General features: G+C 37.8%; 1 protein-coding gene across 2 annotated transcripts in view; it reads right to left on the bottom strand.

Moving 5' to 3' along the window:
* The window catches only part of Tango1 (transport and golgi organization 1), a 528,108-nt gene that overhangs the window by 410,463 nt on the left and 90,322 nt on the right, over positions 1-27,323 (bottom strand). For both annotated transcript variants that reach the window (XM_090376510.1, XM_090376509.1), the window contains exon 6: positions 17,596-17,724. In XM_090376510.1, coding sequence (XP_090232636.1) covers positions 17,596-17,724 — 129 coding nt within the window. The remainder of the gene's footprint in view (positions 1-17,595; positions 17,725-27,323) is intronic.

Below are 27,323 nucleotides of genomic sequence, written 5' to 3' on the forward strand. Positions count from 1 at the left end.
TATAAACAAGGAAAGCAACATTGTTATTCTGAAAGCAAAAAGTGACTCTACTCATAAAACCAGTGAGGCAGTTAAGGACACAGTGGTAACAAAAGCTGAGGCCTCATCTGAGAGAAATAAAGATAAACAACATGCGGAAAATCAGGAATAATGGAGTCCTGATTGAGGTAGCAAGCAAAGAAGATCTAAGAAAAATAGAAAACCATCCTGAAATTGAAAAACTGGGCTTGCTCCCTGAAAAACCAAAAGGGAAAAACCCTAATATTATAATCTTTGATGTACCTGTGTCAGTAATAGAAAAAGAATTCATGATGGATATCTACTTCAAAAACTTTAACAATGAAATGACAATAGATGAATTTGCTGCTGAATTCCTGCTGAAAAGAGTAACAAAAAACAAAAGGAATGGACAACTCAACATAATTGCAGAAATTACACCAAAAATTTGGAAGGTATTGCAGGGACAACAGAGAATCTATGCTGGCTGGACCAGTCATAGATTTAGAGAACATTTCCCTATCCAAAGTTGCTTTAACTGCCATAAATATGGTCACATTGCCAGAGACTGCACTCAGAAAGAACCTGTCTGTGGTCACTGTGCAGTCACTGGCCACGATTACAAAAATTGCAAAAATAAGTCTCAGCAGCCAAAATGTGCTACCTGCAAGGCAGCACGGATGACTGACTATACACATAGTATCAGGGATGATAAATGCCCCAGTTATAAAAAAATGGCAAAACTTATACAATCTAGGACCAACTATGGGCCAGATTGAAAACATAAATGTGACTAGGGCTCTAAATCTTGTCCAATTGAATGCTCAAAGAGCAAGAGCCGTTGTAGATCAGATCAAACTCAAATTGGAGGAAAATAATATAGATATCTTGGTACTCCAGGAGCCCTATGCACATATGGGTAGAGTTCAGAGATACCCAAGAGACTATAAAATAATAGAATACACCTCAGGTGCCCCTTCCACAGCAATAGTAGTTAAAAATACTGACCTTACAGTCACAAAGGTGGGTCACCTCTGCTCCCCAGTGGGAGTGTGTGCCCATATTACCAGTGCTGTAAGACAGTTTTACATTATTTCACTATATTCCAGACCAGGTGAAGATATAAATCCAACTATTGAATACCTACAAGTAGTCACAAACTTGCTACCTACTGCAAATATCATAGTATGTGCTGATGTCAACTGCCGGTCAGCCTTATGGCATAGCCGTACAGAAGACAGAGCAGGCACACACAACGGCCAGATACTTTCAGACTATATAGCCACCTCACCCTTTCAAGTGCTAAACCAACCAAATAACCTCCCAACTTTTAGCAGTACCATGTGGGAGAGTGACATTGATATCACTCTTGCCACCAATTCAATAGCTTATAAAATCACAGACTGGTGTATCCAGCCAGCCTGGACCACATCAGATCACAGAGCCATTTCCTTCAAACTAAACAGGCAATTACAAACAACCCAACACTCTCTGTTGGATATCAAAAGGTATAACCTTAAAAAGGCAAACTGGCAGATTTTTGCAGAACATACAGCAGCTGAGCTGCAAAAACAGGAAAATGAGTGGTCTAGATCAGGCAACTGTAGCCCGGACGAGCAAGCACTGACTATGACAAACATTTTAACAAAAACAGCAACCCTGTCTATCCCACGGAAAAAACCGAGGAAGCAGACAGTTCCCTGGTGGTGCCCCGAACTGACTATACTCAGAAGTAGGGTACACCAGGCACGGAGACATTTTCAAAGAGCCAGAACATCTTGGTCACAAAATGAGGTGGATGCACTGAGAGATTCTTATAAAACTCTCAGGAATCAGTATACAGCCCTCATAAGAGATAAGAAAAAGGAATGCTGGAAGCACTTGGTGGGAACTACTGGAAACAATAACCCTTGGGGAGTTGTCTACAGAATAGTGACCAACAAGCTGCCAAGAGGAGATGTCTTAGAAACTACTGTCAAACCAGATGGAACCCCAACCCTGTGTTGGGTGGATTCTGTAAATAACATCCTACACAGTATCATTCAGACTGAAACTGGAAATCATTCCCCCACCCAGCTCGGCATTATAAAAGAAAACACTGAATATGACAATGCCAATATTGAACCTCTGTTCACTATACAAGACTTAGAAATAGCACTATCTAAAACCAAAAACAATAAATGCCCAGGTTTTGACCTCTTAGAGGTTGAGATTATCAAAAAATTAGCAGAAATAGCACCAGATAAATTAATAGCACTATATAATAACTGTATGACAGAAGGTATATTCCCAAAAATATGGAAACAAGCTGTGTTAAGGTTAATCCTGAAAAACCCTGAAAAACTCCCTACTGATCCAAAATCATATAGACCAATAGCCCTACTCCCTGTACTAGGGAAAATATACGAAAGATTAATATACAGCAGATTAGCTCAATATTACACAGAAGCAGGCTTGCATTCCAACAATCAGTATGGTTTTAAGCAGGGCAATTCTACGGAGGATGCCATGCACCACCTACTGACAAACAGTTAAAAACACAGAGGAGAAATATATGCTGGCAATCTCCATTGACTTTGCTGGGGCATTTGACTCACTGTGGTGGCCTAGTGTCCTTAGGAGACTTCGCCAAGCAAATGCCCCACAAAACCTCTATAAGGTAATAAACAGCTACCTTACAGACAGAAGTGTCTCAGTACGCACAAGGTTCCAGGAATTGACACGCCCTGTGAATAAAGGCTGCCCACAGGGATCAATCCTTGGCCCTTTCTTTTGGAACATTGTTCTGGATGAATTTCTGGCGTTGGATCTGGGCCCCGTAGAAAGCCTGGCCTTTGCAGATGACATGATTTTCCTTGTAAAAGGCAACTCACGAGTGGTTGTAGAGCAAAGATCAAATGCCGCTCTCTTGCAGCTGCAGGAGTGGGCACAAATGCACATGCTCAAAATATCGCCTGAAAAAACCAAACAAATACTTCTAAAAGGTAATTTGGACATAAGAAGACATCCACAAATCAAAATTAACACAATCACTATAAAAATGGTAACAGAACTAAAATATCTTGGAGTGGTCTTTGATTCAAAATTAACTTTTTACCCCCATTTGATCTACTTGGCGAAGAAAGTGCGAAATTATGCAGGTATGATTGCCAGGATCAGTCGAGCAGACTGGGGACTCAAAAGAAAGACCTTGGCAATCCTATGGAGCCGGTGCGTGGTTCATACGCTCAGCCATAGTAAGAAATAGGAATAAATTAGAATCGATACAAAGGACAATACTACTCACTATTACCAGAGCATGTCGCACAGTAAGCACACCTGCACTACAGTTGCTGGCCGGAACTCTCCCACTTTACCTGGAAGTAGCCAAAAGAGGCTTATATTATAGATTTAAAAAGGGCATACCCGCAGAATTTCTGGGGATAGCCCTTGATACAACCAATACCTTCAATGATGAAAGAAAAAGAATAGCCACAAAGCTCCACGAGCTATGGCAAACAAAGTGGGAGCAGGAAACCAGAGGTCTGGTCACCAAATGGTTTCTGCCACTGGTGTCAATGGTTAGCCCAAAGCCACCTAAGTGGTATGCCCCTGGACTTTTTACAACATTTATATTGACAGGGCACGGCTCCCTAAAGGCGAAACTAACCTCCTTAGGCCTGACCGATGACCCAAACTGCACCTGTGGCAAAAGTGAAGACTGGGCACACATTCTGTATGAATGTATAATATATGACATCCCCAGAACAGAGCTAATAGCACAGATTGGTCCCCTTCCCAGGGGAGAAGAACATCTCTTCATCATAGAAGAGCAAAATTATAAAGCTTTTACATCTTTCACACAGAAAGTTTTCGAAATGCGCAGAGCAATGCAAAGAATGGCAATTCAGCCCCCCAGCAATTAAACAATAATCAATAGTAAAATTGCCCAAGTTTCCCACCACGCCCAGATGATGACTTAAAAACTGTTAGGATAGCAGTATTCTGCACCCTGACAGAAACCTGACATAACAAAACTCCCCATGACTACCATGCCATGTGTAGGAACCTGGGGCCCCAAACCAATGTAGGGGAGGGGGATGGGAATGCATGCAGAGAAAGTGAATGGGAATGAGCAGAAGAGCAAATGTAATTGGCCGAAAGAATACAAAGTTAAAAATAACTTACATTACTTTATATATACTGTACCAACAAACATTTACAAACCACATAAACACTATCACTGCATTCTCCCCTGGCCTGCAAAAAAAAAAAAAAAAAAAAACCCTTGCAGCTAGGCCTGCACCACAACTGAAGAATAACAGTAAGTTGCGGTGCCCAGAGAGTGCAGTGCAGAAAGAAGAAAGAGTCGAATAAATGAGATGAGAGCTAGAAGAATGAATAAAAGTGTAAGCGTGAGAGAAAAGAACACACTAACCCTGGTTTTAATTAATATTTAAATTTACGCTACCCATCATTGCATCCCCTCCTGGTGTGTGAGAAAAAGATGAATGAGTTGAGTGAAATAAAAAAAAAATAAATAATAAATAAATAAAAAATAAATAATAAATAAATAAAAAAAAAAAAAAATATATATATATATATATATAAAAAAAAATATATATATATATATATATATAAAAAAATATATATATATAAAATAAGAAAAAAGTATAAAAAAAAAAAAAAAAGAATGCAAGTAGAGTGAGAATGCACATTACGAATGAAGTAAATGTGTGTGTCTCCCCCCCCCCCTCACCTGGTAGGTTCCCCACTGCCAGCTAACATATCCCACCCCCAGAGCGGGATGGGCAGCTGGACCTTTATACCGGATTCGACACTCCTTGGACATGACACCGACGAAGACTCTGCGGCTTTGCTGCCAACACGCCATTGGCAATCCGAACTGGGTACTCTAACCTGGTTCCCTTTAAAACCCCATCCCCAGGCAGGGAATGGAGGAGACGGATCTCTGTCTCCTCTCCTCCCTGCCTACCCCCCATATTTCGCCTGGTGGGGCTCGTCTCCACTGACCTCTTTGGGGATGCCTACTCTATCCGTCCCTATTCTTCTATCTGTTTCCTCCCCAGTCTTCAATTCCCCCCCCCCTCTCTCACTAAATCGACCGAGTACACCCCTTAACAATGCCGCCAAATTATAACCAATGTTCTACCGGTTTTGTGCAAATCTCCAAGATATCTAACACTATCAGCTTTTATCTAGCGTTACATGTCTAAATTTAATAACATCAAAATTTTGCCCGACCTATTTGGCCTTTAACACATCTCTTTAGTGTTCAACCCTAACCAGCGATTTCCTAACAGCAATCCCATTAAGCATTAATGTCAAATGCATAAACTTTTTTTTTTTTTTTTTTAATAGGCCCTAGCCACTGAAATCCCAGGAAACTAGGTGGCAGGACCTGCCAGAGCAAATTGTTGTGATACTGGATACGCCCGGCTAGCCTCCACGTGGCAGGGTATGGGCAACGTCGGGCCCCACTAGGGGCCTGGCGGCCAATAAGCCGGATAAACAATGGGCACAACATATCACACTGCACAGACACGACCCACACACTTTCAAGTCTCTGGCTTGACAATGTACTGTCCTCGATACAGCGAAACACACGCGGAGATGGGAGAAATCCCAGGTGCCGTCTGACACGAACATACCTTATACCTTGTCACTGTGGTACCACAGAGTTGATATGTTACTCTGAGATTACTGCTTCCCATATGTAGTACTTTACATTTGTCAATGTTAAACTTCATTTGCCACCTCTCAGCCCATCTGCTCAACTTTTCTATATCCTGTTGCAGCAGTGTACTGTCATTAGTGTCATTAACAACCCTGCCAACCTTCGTATTGTCTGCAAACTTGGACATTAAGCCTGATATACCATTATCAATATCATTTATAAATACAGAAAACAACAATGGACCCAACACTGAACCCTGAGGGACTCCACTAATAACATTAGTCCATGAAGAGCAGTGTCCATTGATTACCACTCTCTATCTTCTCCCACTCAACCATCCCTTTATCCATGGCAGCAATTTGCCTCCAATGCCACACTGCTCCAATTTGTGTAGCAGTCTTCCATGTGCAACAGTATCAAAGGCTTTTCTAAGATCCAAATATATGATATCAAAGTTATTCTTTGCATCCAGTTCCTTTGTAACCACATAATAACCAATCAAATTTGTCAGACAAGATCTTCCCTTAATAAACCCATGCTGTGTCTGAATTATTACTGCAGTCATGTCTAGATGATCCTGCAATGCATTTTTAACCAGTGACTCCATTATTTTACACGGAACTGAAGTTAAACTAACTGGTCTGTAATTACTCATGCCACCCTTCGATTCCCCTTTGTGAATTGGGGATACATTTGCACATCTCTAGTCCGTTTGGACCTCCCCTGAGTCCAAGGATGCTCTCATAATTATGGATAAGGGTTTGCTTACTTCCTTTGCCGCCTCCTTTAATATAACTGGATAGATTCCATCCACCCCAGGTGCCTTTCTTGTGTTTATCTTCAACAATTTCTCCTCCACTTTACTCTCAGTTATTACAAGATTATCTAGCATACTGCCAGAGTTGAATACACGACTGGTATTCTCCTCCCTGAATAACTCCTCATGTGTGAATGTCGATGCAAAATATTCATTCAGTTTGTTAGCTACCTGAGCAGGATCATCAACAGTTGAACCATTGATATCGTGGACCAATCTGATTCATCCCCTTCCTTCTTTAGTTTACACAAGTAAAGAACTCTTTGCATCCTTTGCCAAAGATTTCTCTTAATCTGCCTTCGCCTGCCTAACCTCCTTTGTAACTTGAGTAACTATGTTTCTTAACTAACAGCATAACCCCTCCTCCCTTCCTGTCCTGTCTATCCTTTCTGTTCATATTGTACTCCCCAAATTCCAGTTCTGAACTTCTTATGTCTGTGTGACACCATGTCTCTGATATCCCAACAATATCTGCCTTTGATGTCTTGACTAGCACTTCAAGCTCATTGATTTTATTAACTATACTCCTAGCATTGGTGTACATGCAAGTATACATGCACGTGTTTCTACTCTTTGTTACCCTAACACAGCCCATGTATTTACTTGTTCCACTATGACTCCTAGCAGTCCTGGAAATTCCCATTGCCTTGCTTTCCAGGCTGCTGCTCAATTGCATTTCAATAGAAGTAGTGCAAGAATCACTTTTACCTCTGCCAGCAGCTACTATTAATCTATTAGTCCATGTATCACCCCAGGCTAGCAGTTTTCCAACCCACCTAACTCTGCCTCAATAGCATCAGCAAATATTCTTGCACCCTTTCTATTTAAGTATATCCCATCCCTGTAGAAGCAGTCTCTCCTGTTAACAAGCACAGACCAGGCTGAGAAAAATTCTACTCCTTGAGTCTCGCACAATCTCTCCAGGGCCGAATTGATCAACAAGGCTCTCATCATATCCTCCCTCCTATTGTGTCTGGGCAGAATTGCAGACACTTTCATATTCAACCCTAACTCACGACTTTTTTTCAACATTGACCTGTACTTGTTAAGTAATTCTGCTGGTCTCCTACTCTTAATATCATTAGTGCCAATGTGTACAACAATATCACCCTTTTTGCCCTTAAAGGATGATATCTTCCCTACAATGTCATCAACCTTTGCCCCCTGGCAGACATACACTGGTCCTGTTCCATCAGGACCAGTGTATTGTCAGGGAAACGGGGAACAATGTGTTCCCCGTTTCCCTGACAATAGAGTCACCTACAACAACCAGTTCCTTTTGGACCAGCGCATTCTGCCTTGGGGGTTGCCGCTGTGTTGCGTGATATTCAAGTGCAAGCTCTGGCATTGATGTGGGTAGCTGAGAGCTTGATGGGGCCCGCAATTTAAATCCTTCGAGGGCATCCACCGTCCTTCAAGCTTTCATATAAGCCCATAACAATGCCGAGTTGGTGCCTGATTTCCTTGCACTCCTTACATCGCGCACACACAAACGACAATTCCCCCCTTGGCAATATCATGTCCCGTTCCTGATTGCTCCACAAACATCAAACAAGCAGTGCATTTCAATAGAGTGTGATTCAGAGGACAACCGCCCCCCCCAGTTCTCCCCTGAGCCATAGCACGTTCACTAGTTTGAGCCTTTTGCTCTGCTGCTCTGGTCTGAGTCATGATTTCTATTCAAGTTCAATAAAATTCCAATACAAAATATAACCCTAAATCTATATCCCAATGCAGTTATTACACTATATATATGTATTTTGGTATCGAATATTATCTCCGAGTTACGTTATATGACTTTCTTATCCCCTGTCAACTTATATGTATTAATTTATGATGTTACGTTTGTAATAACTAGGTCGCTATATTTATTTAGTTAAAAAAGTACAATTCAATTGACAATGAAATTTAATAAGATTAATATATTTTACTGATTAATTGATACTACTATACTCGCTATCTAGTTTTCCGTTAATCCTTACGCTAGCACACGTTGTATAGTTTAACAATGGCAGCAAGTTATGAATGGTTAATCTACGGACACGAGGTATTATTTACTTTCCAAATCGCGCTATCTAAATTCAAAAATAAACCACAGAGCTTGACTAGGTCTATAAGCTACTTATAGAAAATAATTTAATCTAACAATTAAGTCAATAAAGCAGCTAAGTATAATTAAAAACTTTTCGTTCGCGGGAGCTGCAAAACCTGTCCATACATGGATTTGATACCCTTACTGATACTAAGTAATAACCTACAAAATCTCTATCTAAATTCAATTTAAACTAAAGTATTGTTACTAGGAATATAAAGAAACTCTAAAAAAATTAATTAATATGCCAATTTAAGTCAATAAAAAAGCAAAAACTTCTCTATTTGCTGGAGCTGTAAAAACTTTGCCTGTTCACATGTACTCTTGCACCCACTTATACAACCAAGCAGATTATTTGAGGTGAGTACAGTTGGTTAAGCTTTGCTATTATTTCATTAAGTTAAGTTTCAAATAACTGTACATTAACAAGTTATATCAATTAACTAAGAGGCATATTACATTTAAACATGCAAACTATACTCTAAACATTTCTCTGATTATATGCATGAATCTGTCCAAATCACTTTGGGGATGCTATAGCATAGCATATATCTCAAACTTGATAGCGTAAGGCAAACGTAAAACTCGATAATGTAAGATAAACATAAAACTCAATAGTGTAATACATATCACTGCATTTAGGAATCTGTTAGCTTAGTGCAATGTTGTCAATTGTTCAATTAAATTTATTAATCTTATTAGTTTTCATTGTCAATCAATTAAATCGAATTTAAACAGAAATCACGATCCAGACCAGAGCAGCAAAGCAACAAGCTCAAAGTAGCAGTAGTGCTGTGAATCAAAAACTTAAAAAAACGTGGAAATATATATTTTGCATCCAGTAGGAATAAATGGAGGTACTGTGAAAATATCGTAATGTGAACCCAATAACATATCGGTTTTTTTTGGTAATTCATTCCAAGGCCTCGGAAATCGAAATTTTCGCTATATGACTAAGCTATTTATCTCTCTAAAAGGTCATTTTTATAATGGAAATTGCAGTACACTTTCATCGTTATCATATGTTATGTTATAAGAATCAATTTTGAACGTCTTTGTGATATTTTTCTAAAACACATTTTTGGAGTTCACTACCATAAAAACAATTTGCACTTTCCAGTTTATTGGGCTTTTCTGTTAGCGCAATCTATTATAAACAGATAGTAAACTCGATCTTATTGCATTTGCAATAATACCAATAACAGGAATTCTGTGGGTTTTTACATTATGGTATTAGGGTGAAATTAGTTCCCCTTCATTGAAATCTTCAATCATATAAAAACCATAAATAAATTTTCAGAATCTTCTCTTCTTTCCTATTTACTTATTACAATGGTGAAGGGAAAGGAACCAATGGAAAGTGCAAGTGCTGGCGGTGCTAGGAAACAAAACAAAATCGACTTAGAAATGAAGGTGATTAATTAAGAATTACGAAACAGGACAAAGTTTGTCATCTATTGCACGAAATTAGGTCTCACTGCTTCAACAGTGAATACTATTTTAAGGGACAGTGTACATATAAAAGAACATGTTAAAAGATCAACACATTTAAGCTTAACAGTGATCACAAAACAGTATTCAGGTGCTATATATTGAAGATGGAAGGGCTATTAATAATATGGATGGAAAATCAGATTCAGAAGCGAGTGGCCCTGAGTGTAATGGCCATTCAAAAGGAAAGTAAAAAAGTTTGTTTCTTTGCATCACTGACCTTCCTATGAATGTCAGAATGTAAATTATGCAATGTCATCTTGTCAGCAAGAATGTCTTTTTCTTGCTCTCCATAGTCAAGCAGAGCCTCCACAAGAGATAAAGCAGTACTGTGAGAGATTTTATTTGTTAACAGATTTTCCTTGGTGTCCTCCGAGTATTTGTCTCTGTTTTTTTTTTTTTTAATTAATAGAGTCAACTTCTGTGTGAGAGCACTGCACTTTGAGTTAGTATCTCACCATGAGAAAGAATGCTTTCCTTAAATGCAGCCACCACACACAATAATCCAAATGCAATTTCTCAATAATGACTATAACGGAACTATAACCTCCTCCTCACTACATGCAAATATATGGTAAATAAATCATAAGATACTAAGTACTTTCCTGATTGTCTGCTTACACTGCATGCTAATCTTCATCTCACTGTATCAAAACATCCAAGTCTCTTTCCTCTACACCCTTCAGTTGGGGCCCACATAGTGTATAAGTTACTCCTATCTTATTATTTCCCAAGTGCAGAACCATACAATTGGTAGCATTTAAAAAAGTAGTCTACATTTCCGTGACCATACACGAATCCTGTCCAAATCACTCTGAAGGCACTCAATTCTGACTTGTATTGTTAACCACCTTTATGACATTTAACATTATTTGCAAATATCAACATCATATCCTTGACTCTTTCATCTATATCATTCAACAATATCAGAAAAAAGAGTGGCCCTTAATGGAGCCTGCTTATAACCCCAGCTCACTCTGAAGAATGACCATTAATAACAACCTTTGACTAAAATCCACAACTGTTCCTGCACTGAGGTTAAACTGACCAGTCTACAGTTACTCCACTAATCCTTAGCTATGGTGTATTGATGAGGCACTGGCACTTTTCTGATCTAATAAACTGCCACTCAATCCACTGATGGTCTCATATTTAACCATAAAGGTTTAGTGCACTCCTTTACAGCTTTTTTCAATATGACTAGTAAATACCATCAACACATGGGATCTTATCCACTTTTAAGCTCAGTAGTTTTTCTATTAGACTCTCTTCTCTAATATTGATATTATATATTTTACAGTGCTCAGGTATATTCAGTACAATACCTCCTGCCCCAAAAGGGCCTTTCTGCAGCGAAAAATGATAACCTTCAAATACAGGGTCATTATAAAGTCCTTGTGCAGTTTTAAATTTTCATAACTTCTCTTCTATACATGATAAAATCAATCTGTAAAAAATGAAATGTTAGAAATACAATTTAGTGAAGTTTAATATGTACTAAGAGTGATTCATTTATTTTATTGCAGTTAGCAAAAATTTTATTATTATTATTTTTTTTGCAGACCAAAATGGCTTCAATAGAAGAGAAAGTAAATTGTGTGCTGTGGTTGGCCGAGATAAAGTCTGTAATTGCAGTATAAAAAAAAAAAAGAAAAAGATTTTTGTAATGTTTTGCTTTTGATTGATATTGAACCCATTACAACAAAGATACACCATACAGGAATTCCATAATTAGATAGATGAAAAAGTTTAAAGAAACAGGTTCCATCAATCTGGAACCACGATCTGGAAGGCCAAGTGTAAGTGAGGAAAGTGTGGCATCTGTAGAACAATCCTTGACATGTTGAGAATTAACAATCCCAAGAATAAATGTATGTAAAACTTAAATTCTTTCACTTACCCTTTTTACAGATTGATTTTATCATGTATAAAATAGAAGTTATGAAAAATTTAAAATTGCACAAGGACTTTATAATGACCCTGTATAAACTTTAACATAAATTATACAATAAAACAATTTAAAATTACAGAACCTTTCAGCCATTTTCTTATTAATTACAACAGCAGTTAAAAAGTCAATTTAAATCAAGCACACCTTTGAAGGTAAGCACTGTGAATTGCAGCTGATTGGGAAATATATGTAAATATATTTACATTATTTACAATAACAGCTTGTGACAATGTTAATTTTCAGATTGCTCAAAACCAGTAAATGCAGTACTCTACCAAATCCAGACTTTTTAGAATGTTCAATGGCAAGTTTTTCTGATAGCTTTTCACTTTCTTCAAATTATTAGCACTAACTGACTCATTTGACCTCTTTAAAGCCATTACAAAAAAATGAGAAGCTGAAACTAACTACATGGTAAATTAAAACAAATCCAACATGTATATTGAAATTGATTAGAAAAAGCTAAATTGAAAACAGCATTGCTGAGTAATGTTATTATGCAGTGTGCAGCTAAAAGCAACTTCCTGTCAAGATATGAGTTTCTAAAAAGAAGTTTTATAAACAAAACTTTGATAAACTTCAGTTAATTAGAACCACTAATGTGGAGCTCTTTTCCTATAGCACAAGTGGGTGAGAGGATATATATTTTTATGATATGCAAGAAATGGTAGTGTTTTACAGCCATGCACACAGAAAGGTTGTGCCAGTACAAATGCTAAAGAAAACTGACATGGATGTAAATCATTCATGGGCACAAAAATTAACTTTTGGGAAAATAAACAGACAGCTTTCAAACTTTCTCCTCATCCTATATTGGAAATGCTTTGCAGCATTTCTAGTTTGGATGGCAATTCAGCCATTTTCTTATTAATTACAACAGCAGTTAAAAAGTCAATTTAAATCAAGCACACCTTTGAAGGTAAGCACTGTGAATTGCAGCTGATTGGGAAATCAAATTGAAGAGTTTTATTTATTTATTTATTTTTTGACAAACCTCTCAGGACCCAAACAGCTGTGGCCTGAGAGGCCTTGAGGTTTGTCACAGACATTCTGTCAGATATGACATAGTAGGGCTTGCTACCGTGGAGGCTAGAATGATGGAACTGATATTCAGGTGACACTTATGAGTCAAGTGGATGAATTTCAGTGAAGTCTGGTTGTTCTGCGACAACCAAACCCTCTGCTTGTACACTCATGATAGTGAGACTGTTAGTACCTCTGGGTAAAACCCCAGTGTGCAAGTCCTGAAATGATGCACCTAGTATATTAGAGGTGACAACCCAGGTTAGCAGGCAATGCTAGGTGACAGATGGCTCTCATCAATTGGTGCAATACCAACACTTTGCATAATGAAAGCTGAAAGTTGTGAAACCCATTTTTAGTCTCCAGAGCAAAGCTGTGGCAACCTCATCCTTTCCACCATGCAGTCTGATTGATGTCTTTTGAGGTTATGGTGGGCATCAAGGCAAAATTCAATCTTCCTTACATTTCAAGGATTCAGCTCTAAAATGGCGCTAGAGGGCCGGCCACTAGGGAGTCCACCAGATTGAACCTACTGGTAACTCTCTAGGAAGCATCCAGATCAGCTAGTGTATAATCTTGCTGCCAGTACTCTGTCAGATGGTGACTGGAGGGAGTCTGAGTAGTGTGTATGCAGGGACATTGTCAAAACTATGTTATGTCAAGGAGCAGGGTATATTCTTCCTGTGTGTATGCTGTATCCAAAAATTTCACTACTTTGTATATGTCCCCCCCATCTAGTTTTATTTTATCTACTGAATGCATTATCAATAATCAAACTAACAGAACAATTTTATTCTGTAAAACTATCTAAACTTTACAAAAACTCCCTCATTCATTTTGCAAATATGTGTCTCCATTCTAATCTCAGTGATGTCCATTACCACATACAGTTTTCCAAGCCCCACTTACTTTTTTTCTGATAGAATCTTATTTACTGACTGTCCCAACCAATGCTCATCATAGTTGTCCTTATTATTCACTGTATGATTCCTTTTGCTTTAGAAGTGGTACTAGTGGATATTTCCACACTGATATTCCCTTTCAGAGACTTAATAATTTGGAATCTCCTCTTTTTGATCTTCTCTAGCTTAAAATCTCACTATGCCATTCTGTCAAATTCATCTGCTGTCTCTATTGTCCTCCCAACTCCACTGATCACTTGGAACTCTTTGATTTCCTTTCTTTGAAACTTGATTTTCTTCAGGCAAACTTTTTTAACAGTGAAGTAATTTTCCTAGGTGATTTTAATATTCACAACTCCAGCTGGTTCCGTTTTCTAGTCACATGATTCCAACTGGTCGAGATGCTGAGGCCGGCTGGAGTTGTGATCATTGAAATCACCTAAGAAAATTTATTAGCAAACTTATTGGAAAAACCTTTGTTTTCCAATAAGTGTGCTAAGTCTGTTCAAGATAAAACTTTTACATATCACAACTGGCTTGCATCCAGAGCTACAGATTCATTTTCTGGCTACATTAAAAATCACAACAATTAGAATACAGTTATTAATCAGTCAAAATTAGATTTAGAACCGGCTAAGAGTAGAAACTTTTTCTTCTCCAAATGGTAGTTGAACATGCTAGTCTCTTGCCAAAGCTACACGCTGACTTACTAGCATCCTACTTTTCTTCTAACCCTTGTATTGATGAGCTTGGTAAGCCACCTCCTACTATTCTTAGTACACTCCACTCAATGTCTTCTGTGGCCTTCAATCAAAAAGAATGTCAGAAGAATTTTGAATGATCTTGATGCCAAGGAAGCTCCAGGTCCTCATGGTATTTCTCCTCTTGCTCTCAAAAACCTGTGCTCCTGAGCTTGTTTCTGTTTATCACATTTTTTTTTACACTTTATTCCACTGGCATTTTTCCTTCTGCATGGAAATTTCCTCATATTCATCCAGTTCCTAAAAAGGGTAACAAATCCTTCCCAATCAATTATCAACCTACTATACTTACCTCTATTCTTTCCAAAGTAATGGAGAAATCAATCAACTGGCAACTCTTAAACTGTCTCTCTCTCTTTTTTTTTTTTTTTTTTGTTAGTTGTCGGCGCATTGGCTTCTGTGGCCATATTGCACCTCCCAAGGTTTTTGGCATTTTCTACTCTGATCCAATCCCGAGGCGGGATTCGAAACTGCGACCTTTGGGTTGCCAGACAGGCACTTTACCCACCCGGCTAGCCCGGTCAGCTTAAACTGTCTCAAAACCTTCCATCAATGATCGTCAATATGGATTCAGTCTTATGGATTCTTGTGTTGATCCACAGGTGATATAATGGCTTATGTTGCACATCTTTGGACACATTCAATAGAAAAGTTCTGCTCAAAAGACCTAAGAAATGCCAAGAGCAACTGCTTAGTGAATATCAAACAGTTTGGGAGGGGGGGGGGGGGACTGATCATATTTAGCATAATGATTTCTTAAAGAAGCTCCCATCTTAAGGATTTCTTTTGTATATAAATAACCTTTTCCACTGATTGGAAATACTAACCACAGTTTTGGCTGATGATAGCACACACTTCACTTTCCAGTTTAAGAAACTTTGTTCCACACAAGCAGCCTCACCTTCTAAAATATCCACTACCAAGTCCTTAAATGCCAATCTCCAGGTAATTCGCCAATGGCACAAAGAAAACTTAGTTAACTTCAGTCTCTCTAAAACTCAGTCTTGCCTTATTTCTCGCAATAGAGTCTACTGCTCCTATACTCACCTTCAATCATACTCAGATTTTTAGACAAGTTCACATATCTCTAAGAGATTACCCTAATTCCTAACTGCTCTTGGCATAAGCACATTACAAATTTTGTTTCCTCTGCATCAGAAAGCCGGGTTTTCTTTTTCACTCGCTCTCTACGTTGCTCTTCTAAGTAACTACTAACCCTCTACAAATACGCAATCTTCCTTACAGTGGAATACTATTCCAACATATGGGGTGGTACTCCCAAAATCTCTCTCTCAGGTTTTTTGACTACATTCAAAAGAGGACAGCGAGGTTAAATAATGACTTGCTTTCTGACAAGCTGTTTTCATTCTCTATCAGTCTCTCAGGCATTTGGTTTCTGCTGTATGCTATTTTTTTATAAATACAGGCAGTTCCCTCTTTACGAGTTCTTTTTTTTTCAAGTATCAACAAAATCGAAAATATGAACATTAAATTCAATAAATAAATGTTAAAACATTCATAAATATGGCATTTCAAACCAAGCGTGTAGCTATAATACAGTACATACTACTGTGCGTGCATTTGTTTGTTCAGGCAGAGATAAGGAGGACGGTCCAACTCTTAAAGAATTTTGGAAAGAATTCCATATTTTAGATGCAACAAAAATAAAATGAGCTGGGACAAAATTACAGAGAAGAACATGAAGTGTGTTTGGAATAAACTCTGTCATCAGATTGCTGATAACTTTGAAGGATTTCAAGAACAAGCAGAGGTCGTAAATGTTGCTAACCAATTGCAGCTTGAAGTTTCTACAACTGATGCCACTGATCTGCTTCAAGTACACAATGGAGAGCTCACAAATGAAGACTTCATTGAAATGGCAAAATGTGAAGTGGAGGAAAAAGTAACAGCGAAACCCGTCAAGGGAAAGAGAAAAAAAGGAAAAAAAAAAAAAGAAAGAAAGAAAGAAAAAAAAGGTTTAACAGCTGAAACTCCTGTTCGTTCCTTCACTCTCAAGGGGTTTGACAAGGCTTTTCAACACTGTATGCATGCTATCGTGGAATTTATAAAGAAAAGACTGTTTTGGAAACAAACGACTCTTAAAGCATTTCCGAAGAAGAAGACAAATCCTTGTGCTTCCAACAAACCAATGAGTGCCCAGCCAACAATGAGTGATGAACCATCAACGGGTGTACATTTAGTCAATAATGATGAAGAATAAACATTAACATTTGTATGACATAAATAATTTCTTTATTATTATAATTTTCTTGATTTCAAAGGCTATGTTTTCATTTCTTTGGATAAATAAATCATTGTTTAAGCATAAACTATTGTTTCGTTGACCTTTACTAACATTACTATGGTCAAATTTCACTGTTGAGAATGTAACTCATGTTTTTAACATTATGTCTATGGGAAATAAATTCCCACTTTACGAGCGTGTGCTAGGAACACACGTTCGTAAAGTCGGGAACTACCTGTACTTATGTGGGTACTGTTCTTCTGATTTGGGATTTGTAATTCTCCTACTCTCTTCCAAACCAGTACGAAAACATGGAACAAAATAGGCATGCATTTACTGTTAAATACAACCTTCTGAAAATTACAATTTACAAAAATTCAGATCTAATATTAATAAATATCCTGTTCTCAGCTGTCAACCCACGAATGATATGAAGTAGTATAGGTTTTATTACCATTCTTGTTTGGAGTTTTACATTAAAAAAAAAAAAAAAAAAATTAAGGTTTGGACAAATTATTGGAAGTAATGGACAATTTCCCCCACCCCTCTAGCTGGAGTTGCATAAACTTTGCTTTCTTGCATAATGTGTAATTCTAATACTAATATTTTTAATATGACATAATAAAATATTTGACTTACTTTAATAAAAAAGGAACTAATCAAAATGGATGTTGAAGAAATTGCTGCTATGGTAAGAAAAACAGTAACTCGAGGAGAAACACCATCTTCTTCTAGATTTCCAAGGGTTGTACGAAGTGCTTCTGGTAACTAAAAAAAAAAGGAATCCCTGCATTAAAATTATATACTGCATGTACATTTAATCATAAAAGGACATTTATGCATTTATGTTTTTTGGTGTTGCTAACAAATGTTTTGGACTTGATATCAAAGTTTATTAATATTCAAATGCTGATATTTGAATATTAACAAAATTTGTTATTCCTAAATATACGGGGAGTTCCTGTATATTCTTAAATATACAGGAACTCCCTAACTTACATAATACTCGACTTACGGAAATTTTACTTTACGTAAGTTTTTGCCAGCCAGTGCAAACTGAAAAAACTATGTTTTGCATCTGTAGAGATAAATAGAGGTATTTTGAAAATATCGTAATGTGAACCCAAAAACACTTTTTTTTTTTTTTTTGGTAATTCATTCCAAGACCTCAGAAATTGAAATTTTCACTATAATACTAAGCTATTTATCTTTCTAAAAGGTCATTTTTATAATGGAAATCGAACTACACTTTCATCATTATCATATAATCATTATCATACTGCTAATAGATTAACAGTAGCCACTGGCAGAGGTGAGAGTGATTCTTGCACTGCTTCAATTGGAATGAGCAGCAGCTTGGAAAATAAGATGCAGGATATTTCAGAGACTGCTGAGAGTCATTGGGGTACAAGTAAACACATGGGTTGTGTTAGGGTAGCTAAGAAAAAGAACAAGTGCATGAATACTTGAGTGTACACCAATGCTAGGAGTTTGGTAAATAAATTTGATGAATTTGAAGTATTGCTCAAAGCATCAAACGCGGATATTGTTGGGATATCAGAGACGTGGTGTCACACAAATATAAGTAATGCAGAACTGGAATTTGGGGAGTACAACATCTACAGAAAGGATAGACAGGATAGGAAGGGAGGAGGGGTTATGCCATTAGTTAAGAAACACATAAAATCCAAGGAAGTGAAGCCAGTTGACATCGCTGGACAGTGCAGTGTCGAGTCAGTTTGGTGTGACAATAAGCATTGGGAGATCAAAATTGAGAGTAGGAGTGTGCGATAGGCCTAATGACTCTGATGAGTATAATAAGAAACTGTAGAGAGAAATACAGTGGGCCAGTAAATCAGAGAGTCTTATAATGGGGGATTTTAATTTCCCAGATATTGACTGGAATTTGTGGTTACTCACACACTAGCAAGTCTTTTGCGGATTTATTGGATGACTGTTTTCTAAATCAGCATGTTCGTGAGGCAACTAGAGGGAGCAATACTCTTGATTTGATTATCAGTAGTGATTCTTCATGCATTAAGAATCTGCAGATACAGGAACCACTAGGTGGCAGTGATCACAGTGTGCTGAAGTGGGATTTACTCAAGGAGGTAACTACCATCAGGGGTAAAGGGAAGGGTTATTGCTTTTGTAAAGGCGACTTTACGAAAGCAATAACCCTTCTACTAAGATGTGACAATGGTCTGAGGCAATATTTAAATTCTATACAGTGGGACCAACTGATGATGTTCCCAACAGCAAACTCAAAATGGGAAGCATTCAAAGAACTTATCTTGGAAGCTACTAGGCTTTACATACCAACTAAGAAATATTGTTCACGGTTCAGGCCTAAATGGATGTCAGATGAACTAATGAGACATATGGCAGAGAAGAAAAATGCATGGGATACATATAAATTAACATGTGACACAGAAGCCTATGATAGATATAAGTTGATCTGTAACCAAGTTACAAAGGAAGTTAGGCAGGCGAAGGCAGATTACGAGAAATCTTTGGCAAGGGATGCAAAGAAAAACAGCAAGGAGTTCTTTACTTATGTAAACTCTAGAAGGAAGGGGATGAATCAGATTGGTCCACTTGATATCGATGGTTCAACTGTTGATGATCCTGCTCAGGTAGCTAACAAACTAAATCAATATTTTGCATCTACATTCACACATGAGGAGTTATTCAGGAAGAGGAATGCCATAGATGAAGTAAACACTGGCAGTGAGCTAGATGATCTTGTAATAATTGAGAGTAAAGTGGAGGAGAAATTGTTGAAGATAAATACAAGAAAGGCACCTGGGGTGGATGGGATCTATCCAGTTACATTAAAGGAGGCAGCAAAGGAAGTAAGCAATCCGTTAGCCATAATTATGAGAGCTTCCTTGGACTCAGTTTGTGGGTACCTCAGGGGAGGTACCCACAAACTGTAGATGTGCAAATGTAACCCCAATTCACAAAGAAGGATCAAAGGCTGACACAAGTAATTATAGACCTGTGAGTTTAACTTCTGTTCCAGGAAAATTAATGGAATCACTGGTTAAAGAAGCACTGCAGGATCATCTTGACAAGAATTCAGTAATAATTCAGACACAGCATGGTTTTGTTAAGGGAAGGTCTTGCCTGACCAATTTGATTGGATACTATGATGTAGTCACAAAAGAATTGGATGCAGGGAATAACTTTGATATTATATATTTGGATCTTAGGAAGGCTTTTGATACTGTTGCACATGGAAGACTGCTGCACAAATTGGAGCAGTGTGGCATTGGTGGCAAATTGTTGCTATGGATAAAGGGATGGTTGAGTGGCAGAAGACAGAGAGTGGTAATTAATGGACACTGCTCATCGTGGACTATTGTTATTAGTGGAGTCCCTCAGGGTTTAGTATTGGGTCCATTGTTGTTTTCTGTATTTATAAATAATATTGATGATGGTATATCAAGCTTAATGTCCAAGATTGCAGATGATACAAAGGTTGGTAGGATTGTTAAGGACGCTACTGATGCTATGCTGCTGCAACAGGATCTGGAAAAGTTGAGCAGATGGGCTGGGAGGTGGCAAATGAAGTTTAACATTGACAAATGTAAAGTACTACATATGGGAAACAGCAACCCCAGAGCAACGTATCAACTCTGTGGTACTACACTGACAGTAGTAGTGAATGAAAAGGACCTGGGGGTAATTGTGCAGGCAGATATGAAGTTCTCTAAGCAGTGCAGACGGGCTGCAAGAGTAGCTCATAGTGTCTTATCAATGATATACAGGAATGTTTCTAGCAGGGATAGGGAGGTGATTATTCCCTTGTATAATGCAATGGTCAGGCCGCACCTTGTGTACTGTATACAGGCCTGGAGGCCACATTTCAAGAAGGATGTAGAGCTGCTGGAACGAGTACAGAGAAGGGCAACAAGGCTAGTGAACGGAACGAAGGGTTGCTCTTACGAAGAAAGGCTTAAGTTTTGGAAATTACAGTGTCAGGAGACTAGGCACCAGCGAGGTGATCTGATAGAGGTGTACAAAGTGCTGAATGGTTTGAGCATGCTCAATGCTGATGGGATACTGCCTCTTGCTCAGAATAATCACCTGAGAGGGCATAAATTCAAATTGAGGAAAGACAGATGTAGGATAGATGTGTGGAAATTTGCCTTTAGCCAGCGGGTAGTTGGTTGGTGGAACAGACTTCCATCCCTTGTTGTAGAAGTTGATAGCCTAAATAAATTTAAGGGTCAGCTGGACAGGTATTTCGAACGAACGGAGGGGTGAAGTGGAAGGGTTTTTTTTTTTTTTTTTGGCTGATGCTGCATAAGCTTGCTTTCTTGCATCATATGCCTCTACTAATGCTAATATGTTCCGTTATAAGAATCAATTTTGAACACCTTTGTGATATTTTTCTAAAGGACGTTTCTGGAGGTCACGACCAAAAATCAGTTTGCACTTTCCAGTTTATTGGGCTTTTCTGTTAGTGCATCTAATTATAAACAAAGAGTAAACTCGATCTTATTGCATTTATGATAATACCAATAACTGCAATTTTTATGTTATTATAAATAACATAAAAATTGCATATAAATTGCATAATAACAACAGATAATACCAATAACCGCAATTTTTATGTTATTATGGTGAAATGTGTTCCCCTTCACTGAAATATTCAATCACATAAAAAAAAAAAAAAATCTTCAAAAAATTCTCTTCATTCCTATTCATGTATTACAATGATAAAATGAAAGCGACCATAGAAAGTGCAAGTAGTGGTAGTGCAAGGAAACAAAATAAAATTGATTTAGAAATGAAGATGAAAATGATTAAGTACGAAGCAGGACAAAGTTTTGTCATCTACTGCAAGGGAATTAGGTCTCGCTGCTTGAACAGTGAATGCTATTTTAAAAGAAAGTACATGTATAAAAGAACATGTCAAGAGATCAACGCACTTAAGATTAACAGTGATCACAAAACAGCGTTGAGGTGCTATATCGAAGTTGGAACAACTATTAATAATGTAGATGGAAAATCAGGTTCAAAAGCGAGTGGCCCTTGAGTCTAATGACCATTCAAGCAAAAGCAAGAAGTATTTATGAAGATATTATGAATAAGTAAGGCGAACCCCAAGCCAAGTTTGTAGCAAGCAACGGGCGGTTTAATAGGTTCAAGCATCACGTTGGTTTCCATGACATTAAAGTATGCGGTGAAGTCGCCAGTGCCAATTCTGCAGCTGCAGAGAAATTTTGTGATGTGTTGGAAAAAATTATTAGTGAAGGCAGCTATTCAATGCAGCAAATTTTTAACGCTGACGAGGATGCTCTGTATTGGAAAAAAATGCTGGATCGAACATACATTGCCAAAGAGGAAAAGACAATGCCAAGTTTCAAGGCTTCAAAAGATAGGGCCATGCCCTTGCTTGGGGCTAATGCAGCAGGAGATTACAGTTTAAAACCACTGCTTGTGTACCATTCTGGAAATCCTTGTGCATTTAAGGGCATCAATAAAGCCACCCTACCCGTGCATTTCCAATCAAACCAGAGAGCATGGATTGTTTGTTATTTGGTTTTTAGGAGCATTAGCAACTAAGGCCATATTGCTCTGGGATATGCGTTGGTCATTCCCTGACCTTTCCGCATCCTCCAGAGAGCATGGATATGGCTGGCGTCTCTGTAGCTAGGTGGGAAGGAGCAGCAGTGCATAGCACACGCTTCTTGATTAGACCGGGGTTCGAGCCTGTGCCCACCAAATAAGGAGGATGCGGAAAGGTCAGGGAATGACTACCACATATCCCCGGAGCAATATGGCCTTAGTTGCTAATGCTCCTAAAAACCAAATAACAAACAAACAACAATAACAGAGCATGGATAACAATATCTCTCTCTCTCTCTCTCTCTCTCTCTCTCTCTCTCTCTGAGAGGACTGGTTTAAATTCTGCTTCATCCCTGAGATTGAAAAATATTGTAAAGACAACGACGTTCCTTTAAAGATTTTTCTTCTATTAAATAATGCTCCTGGACATCCTACTCATCTAGATGATTTCAATTCAAACGTGAGAGTCTTATTTCTACTGCCAAACACGACTTCACACATCCAACCTATGGATCAGGGTGCTATTTTTGAATTTAAAAGCATACTATTTACGCACATTTACTCAGGCATTGTCTATGGTAGATGGTGAGAAAAATTTTACGTTAAGAGACTTTTGGAAATCTTACAATATTTACCACGCCATCTTACACATTAATAAGGCCTTGCGGAAATTGCTAAAAGTTGTTTAAATGGCGCATGGAAGAAAATATGCCCATGGCACGTAAAAGGCTTTGAAGGATTTGAAAAAGACGAATCATATGTAGAGGTTACAGATAAGATTGTAAAAGTTGCAGAGCTACCTCAGTTGGAGGTTGATGCCAAAGACGTGGAGGAGTTAATAGAAGAAGAGAAGGAATTATATAACTAAGAACTTATTGACTTGCAGGCAGCAATAGTGAAAGAAGAAAATGCTGACGAAGCTCAAGATTAACCAAATGAGGAGCCGAGGTGCTTCATCACCAGAGAGATGACAATATCGAGGTTTGAGAAGATGGATCCTGACGGCGAACGATTTTTAAAAGTTAACAGAGGGGAGAAGAATATGCTTGCTACAAAGAAATCTACGATGAAAAGAAAAAAGCCACCGTCCAATCATCCATTAATATGTTCTTCCGTAAGGTTGAGCAGCCGACCCCTTCTAAATCTCCACAGCCCTCAACCTCCGCAGCGGCGTACGTATCAGCTGAAGACGATTCCGGCAACAATGCTCGAGAGGTAAAACTTACTGACGTTATGCTTGTCTCTTCTCTTTTTTGTAATTTTATAATTTTGAAATTTTTTAAATTGTGCGCTTTTATAATTTTTTCTGTGCATGAGATAAAAAATCAAATAAATACAATAAATTATTCTATTTACATGTTCACTGAACATTTTTCATTCAATCAATTCAGCGAGCACAGTTGTGAGTGCTGCACAAGCATGGGAAAAATTCCAACTTACGTGAAATCCGATTTACGTAGAGTTCCACATAATACAACTCTTATGTAAGTCAGGGAGTTGCTGTATAGCAAATGGACAGGATTCGACATATTTTTTTTTATAGTACAGATAAAATAAAGTCTAATTAAAGGATCTGATCTCTAAAATTGAAAGGCTATCATCATGAGTTGTTCCCATGGTACACTACTAGTAACACTCCTGCAAGAAAGAATTATAACGTTATTTATCAGTAATTTGGTGTCCCTCCCCTTCTAGACAGCCATTTCTGGTTGTACAATGCTATGCTGATAAACATGCAAAAAAAACAGATGCAGAGTTAAATGAGAGGCAATGATCAATCATCACTGGATTGTTAAATGACATCACAACATTGAGCAACTTCAGTTGAAGCTTTATAATTTGAGAGTTCAATGCCTTTCAAATTATATAGACTTTATATCTTTTTCATCTGCGATAAAAAAAAATTAAGTCCTAAATAACAAAATGTGAAATCTACAGGCTTAGAACAATTACTTAGATCAACTTTGAATTTAAAAGTAAAGAACATAAATTTCTGATATATTATATCATATATCATAAACACATCATATATAAGAACAGGTTTTATAACTGATTAACTTCCCACGTGAACTTATAAATAAAATGAAAGTTGCAAATTTAAAATTTTGGTAAAAAACAAGAGTAAAAAATGACAATAACAAAGGTAAAATTTAGGGATGAATTTTCAGAGGCCATATATTTCGAGCTTTCTTCTAATGCTTTGGCTGTTGTAATTGGAGTATCTGGATAACATGTACTTACAGTATGGCATCCTACTATTGTCAACTCCTGTCTTCAACCTTGCCTTAATTCACCACTTCTAGAAAATCAGCAGAGGTAGCAGCTCTGGCTGTAAACTATGACTCTCCCTGGACACTTACAGAAGACACATTTATTCCACCCAATATGTCATCCTCTGTGCTCCAATGGGCAATAGAGGAAATCAGGGGAATCTCACCAAGTTAGGAGCAGCCAACGTTGATAAGTCATCTGCCCCATAACAATCAACCACAACAAGCCATACATGTGAATTCAACCAATCCTCAAAGGAATATGAGTTTTGTAGCAGTAGGAAGTCATGTTATAAGTCTTATCCAGATACTTGCATTTAAAATTTTTACATTAAAAGAAACAGAAGAGCCTAAAACACATGGCCTCTCAAAACTCACCCCTAAATTTTGTTGTTTTTACTCTTGTTATCTATCAAAATTCTGAATTTGTAACCTTGTTTTCATTTATAACTATTAGCACCTACTAGCAGTCAGCTAAAAAACCTATTCATCTCAAATGCAGTGCAGTGCTTTTCTTTTTCTTTACCAAACACAAATAAATAAACTGAAATTGTCTTTCACAGCACATATAAATGCATTAAAATTTCAAATAGAAAGCTTCAGATGTATGAAAGCTATAAAAGCATTAATGAAAATTAATTAAAATCCTGGAAAGTTAATTATATGTAAACAGCCAAGAGAAAACTATAAGGGATGCTCTAAACTTAATGCCTCCAAATTATTTTCATGTTTAAGTGATGTTGCATACAAAATGTGATGTCAGGTGAAAATCTAAATGTTACTGCTGATATCTTGCATGTTACAACATGGTACACCAAGTAGCACAGCTGTATTAGTCTGTGAAAGTGGAGGGTAACATTGACTGCATATAAAGCAGTGATGAACCTCAATAGGCACAAACTTCTCTGCATTCACGAGCACTGTGTTCATTGAGATTCACCAATGTTTGAACATTGTTTGCAGGGACATTGCAGTCAACGTGAGCAAAGTTAAGTATTAGTGATGGTAGCAATGGTCTGAAGACCATGCCAAGGCCATACCGCCACTGCACTTCAGAAAACAAGAGAGGCATGTGAGAGAGTGTGGGGGGGGGAGATATTGATTTCTAAAGACCATTGCATTAAGATACAAGAAATGTGTGCAACAGTGGCAATAAGCTTTAAAGCATTGAAAAAAATTCTGGACAATCTGGAAGAATACAAGAAATTATGCACCAGGTGGGTTCCATGAATGCTAATAGCAGATTGTGTGTGTGTGTGTGTGTGTGTGTGTGTGTGTGTGTGTGTGTGTGTGCGTGCGTGCGTGCGTGCGTGCGTGTGTGAGAGAGAGAGAGAGAGAGAGAGAGAGAGAGAGAGAGAGAGAGAGATTGTTGTTATTTGGCTTTTAGGAGCATTAGCAACTAAGGCCATATTGCTCCGGGGATATGCGGTGATCATTCCCTGACCTTTCCGCATCGTCCGTATTTGGTGGGCACAGGCTCAAACCCCGGTCTAATTAAGAAGTCAAGAAGCGTGTGCTACGCACTGCTGCTCCTGCCCACCAGGCTAAAGAGGCGCCAAGAGAGAGAGAGAGAGGGGCATAGAACAATTACTTAGCTCAATTTTGAGAAGTAAAGAATACATAAATTTCTGATATATAATGTTATTACGTCAGTATATGATGTTATTAAATTAGCATACCTGGAGTGGTATAAAAAAAAAAAAAAAAATTTAGTGGAATTGGTTTTGGAGCAACCCTCATAATGCTAAACAAAATGCACCAACTTCATATTCTGAAGCACCTTGGTCCACTTCAAATAAATGGCATTACCTTTTAAGGAGAAGCATACTTGTACACCAACTTCTGACTTTTGAAAAGCTGGAGATTAAGTACTTGTTGGTAGGAAGAAAACTGGTTTTTGCCAAAAGCAGGCAAAAATCTTTTTTTTTTTTTGCAAAAAGAAAGAGTTTACCCACAAATCTGGAGGAAAATAAGATTTTTCTGAAAAAGCAGGAAGTTTTTTTTAAGTTCACATTGCACCAGAATTTAAATTTCAGTGGCAAAATACACATTTTATATTAAAATGCAATATGACTGTTTATTAATACAGTATGTTTTTAAACATTAGCTTATCTAACATTTTTCTCTCTGTGGATTTCTGTTTGGATTCTCTGTTAGACATCCATCCATTATGACTGCTTTAAGAAAAATACTACACCAGACTTTTCCCCCTCCTTCAGAAATATTGGGTCAATATTAAACAATGCTTCTAAGACTATATGTTCCCTTAAAGATGAAAAAGTCCCTTTGTCACTCTACCAAAAATCTTTCTCAGCATCCTGATATTCTTCAAAGCTTATACTGTTCTGTTTCTAGTTATCATCAATAAGAAATTTCTTTGGTGGTGAATTCCAATTTTCCTCATGATTATGTTCTGGGTGCCTACAGTAATTCCAAATTTCAAGCTGTTTCTGCTGAAGCCAAAGCATTCATTAGTGGACTCAAGCCTTCAACCACTGCTGAGGACATTCAGTAGTA

The sequence above is a fragment of the Mastigoproctus giganteus genome, chromosome 6 (assembly GCF_048544385.1).
Source record: "Mastigoproctus giganteus isolate SK-2022 chromosome 6, ASM4854438v1, whole genome shotgun sequence".
Lineage (NCBI taxonomy): Eukaryota > Metazoa > Arthropoda > Arachnida > Uropygi > Thelyphonidae > Mastigoproctus > Mastigoproctus giganteus.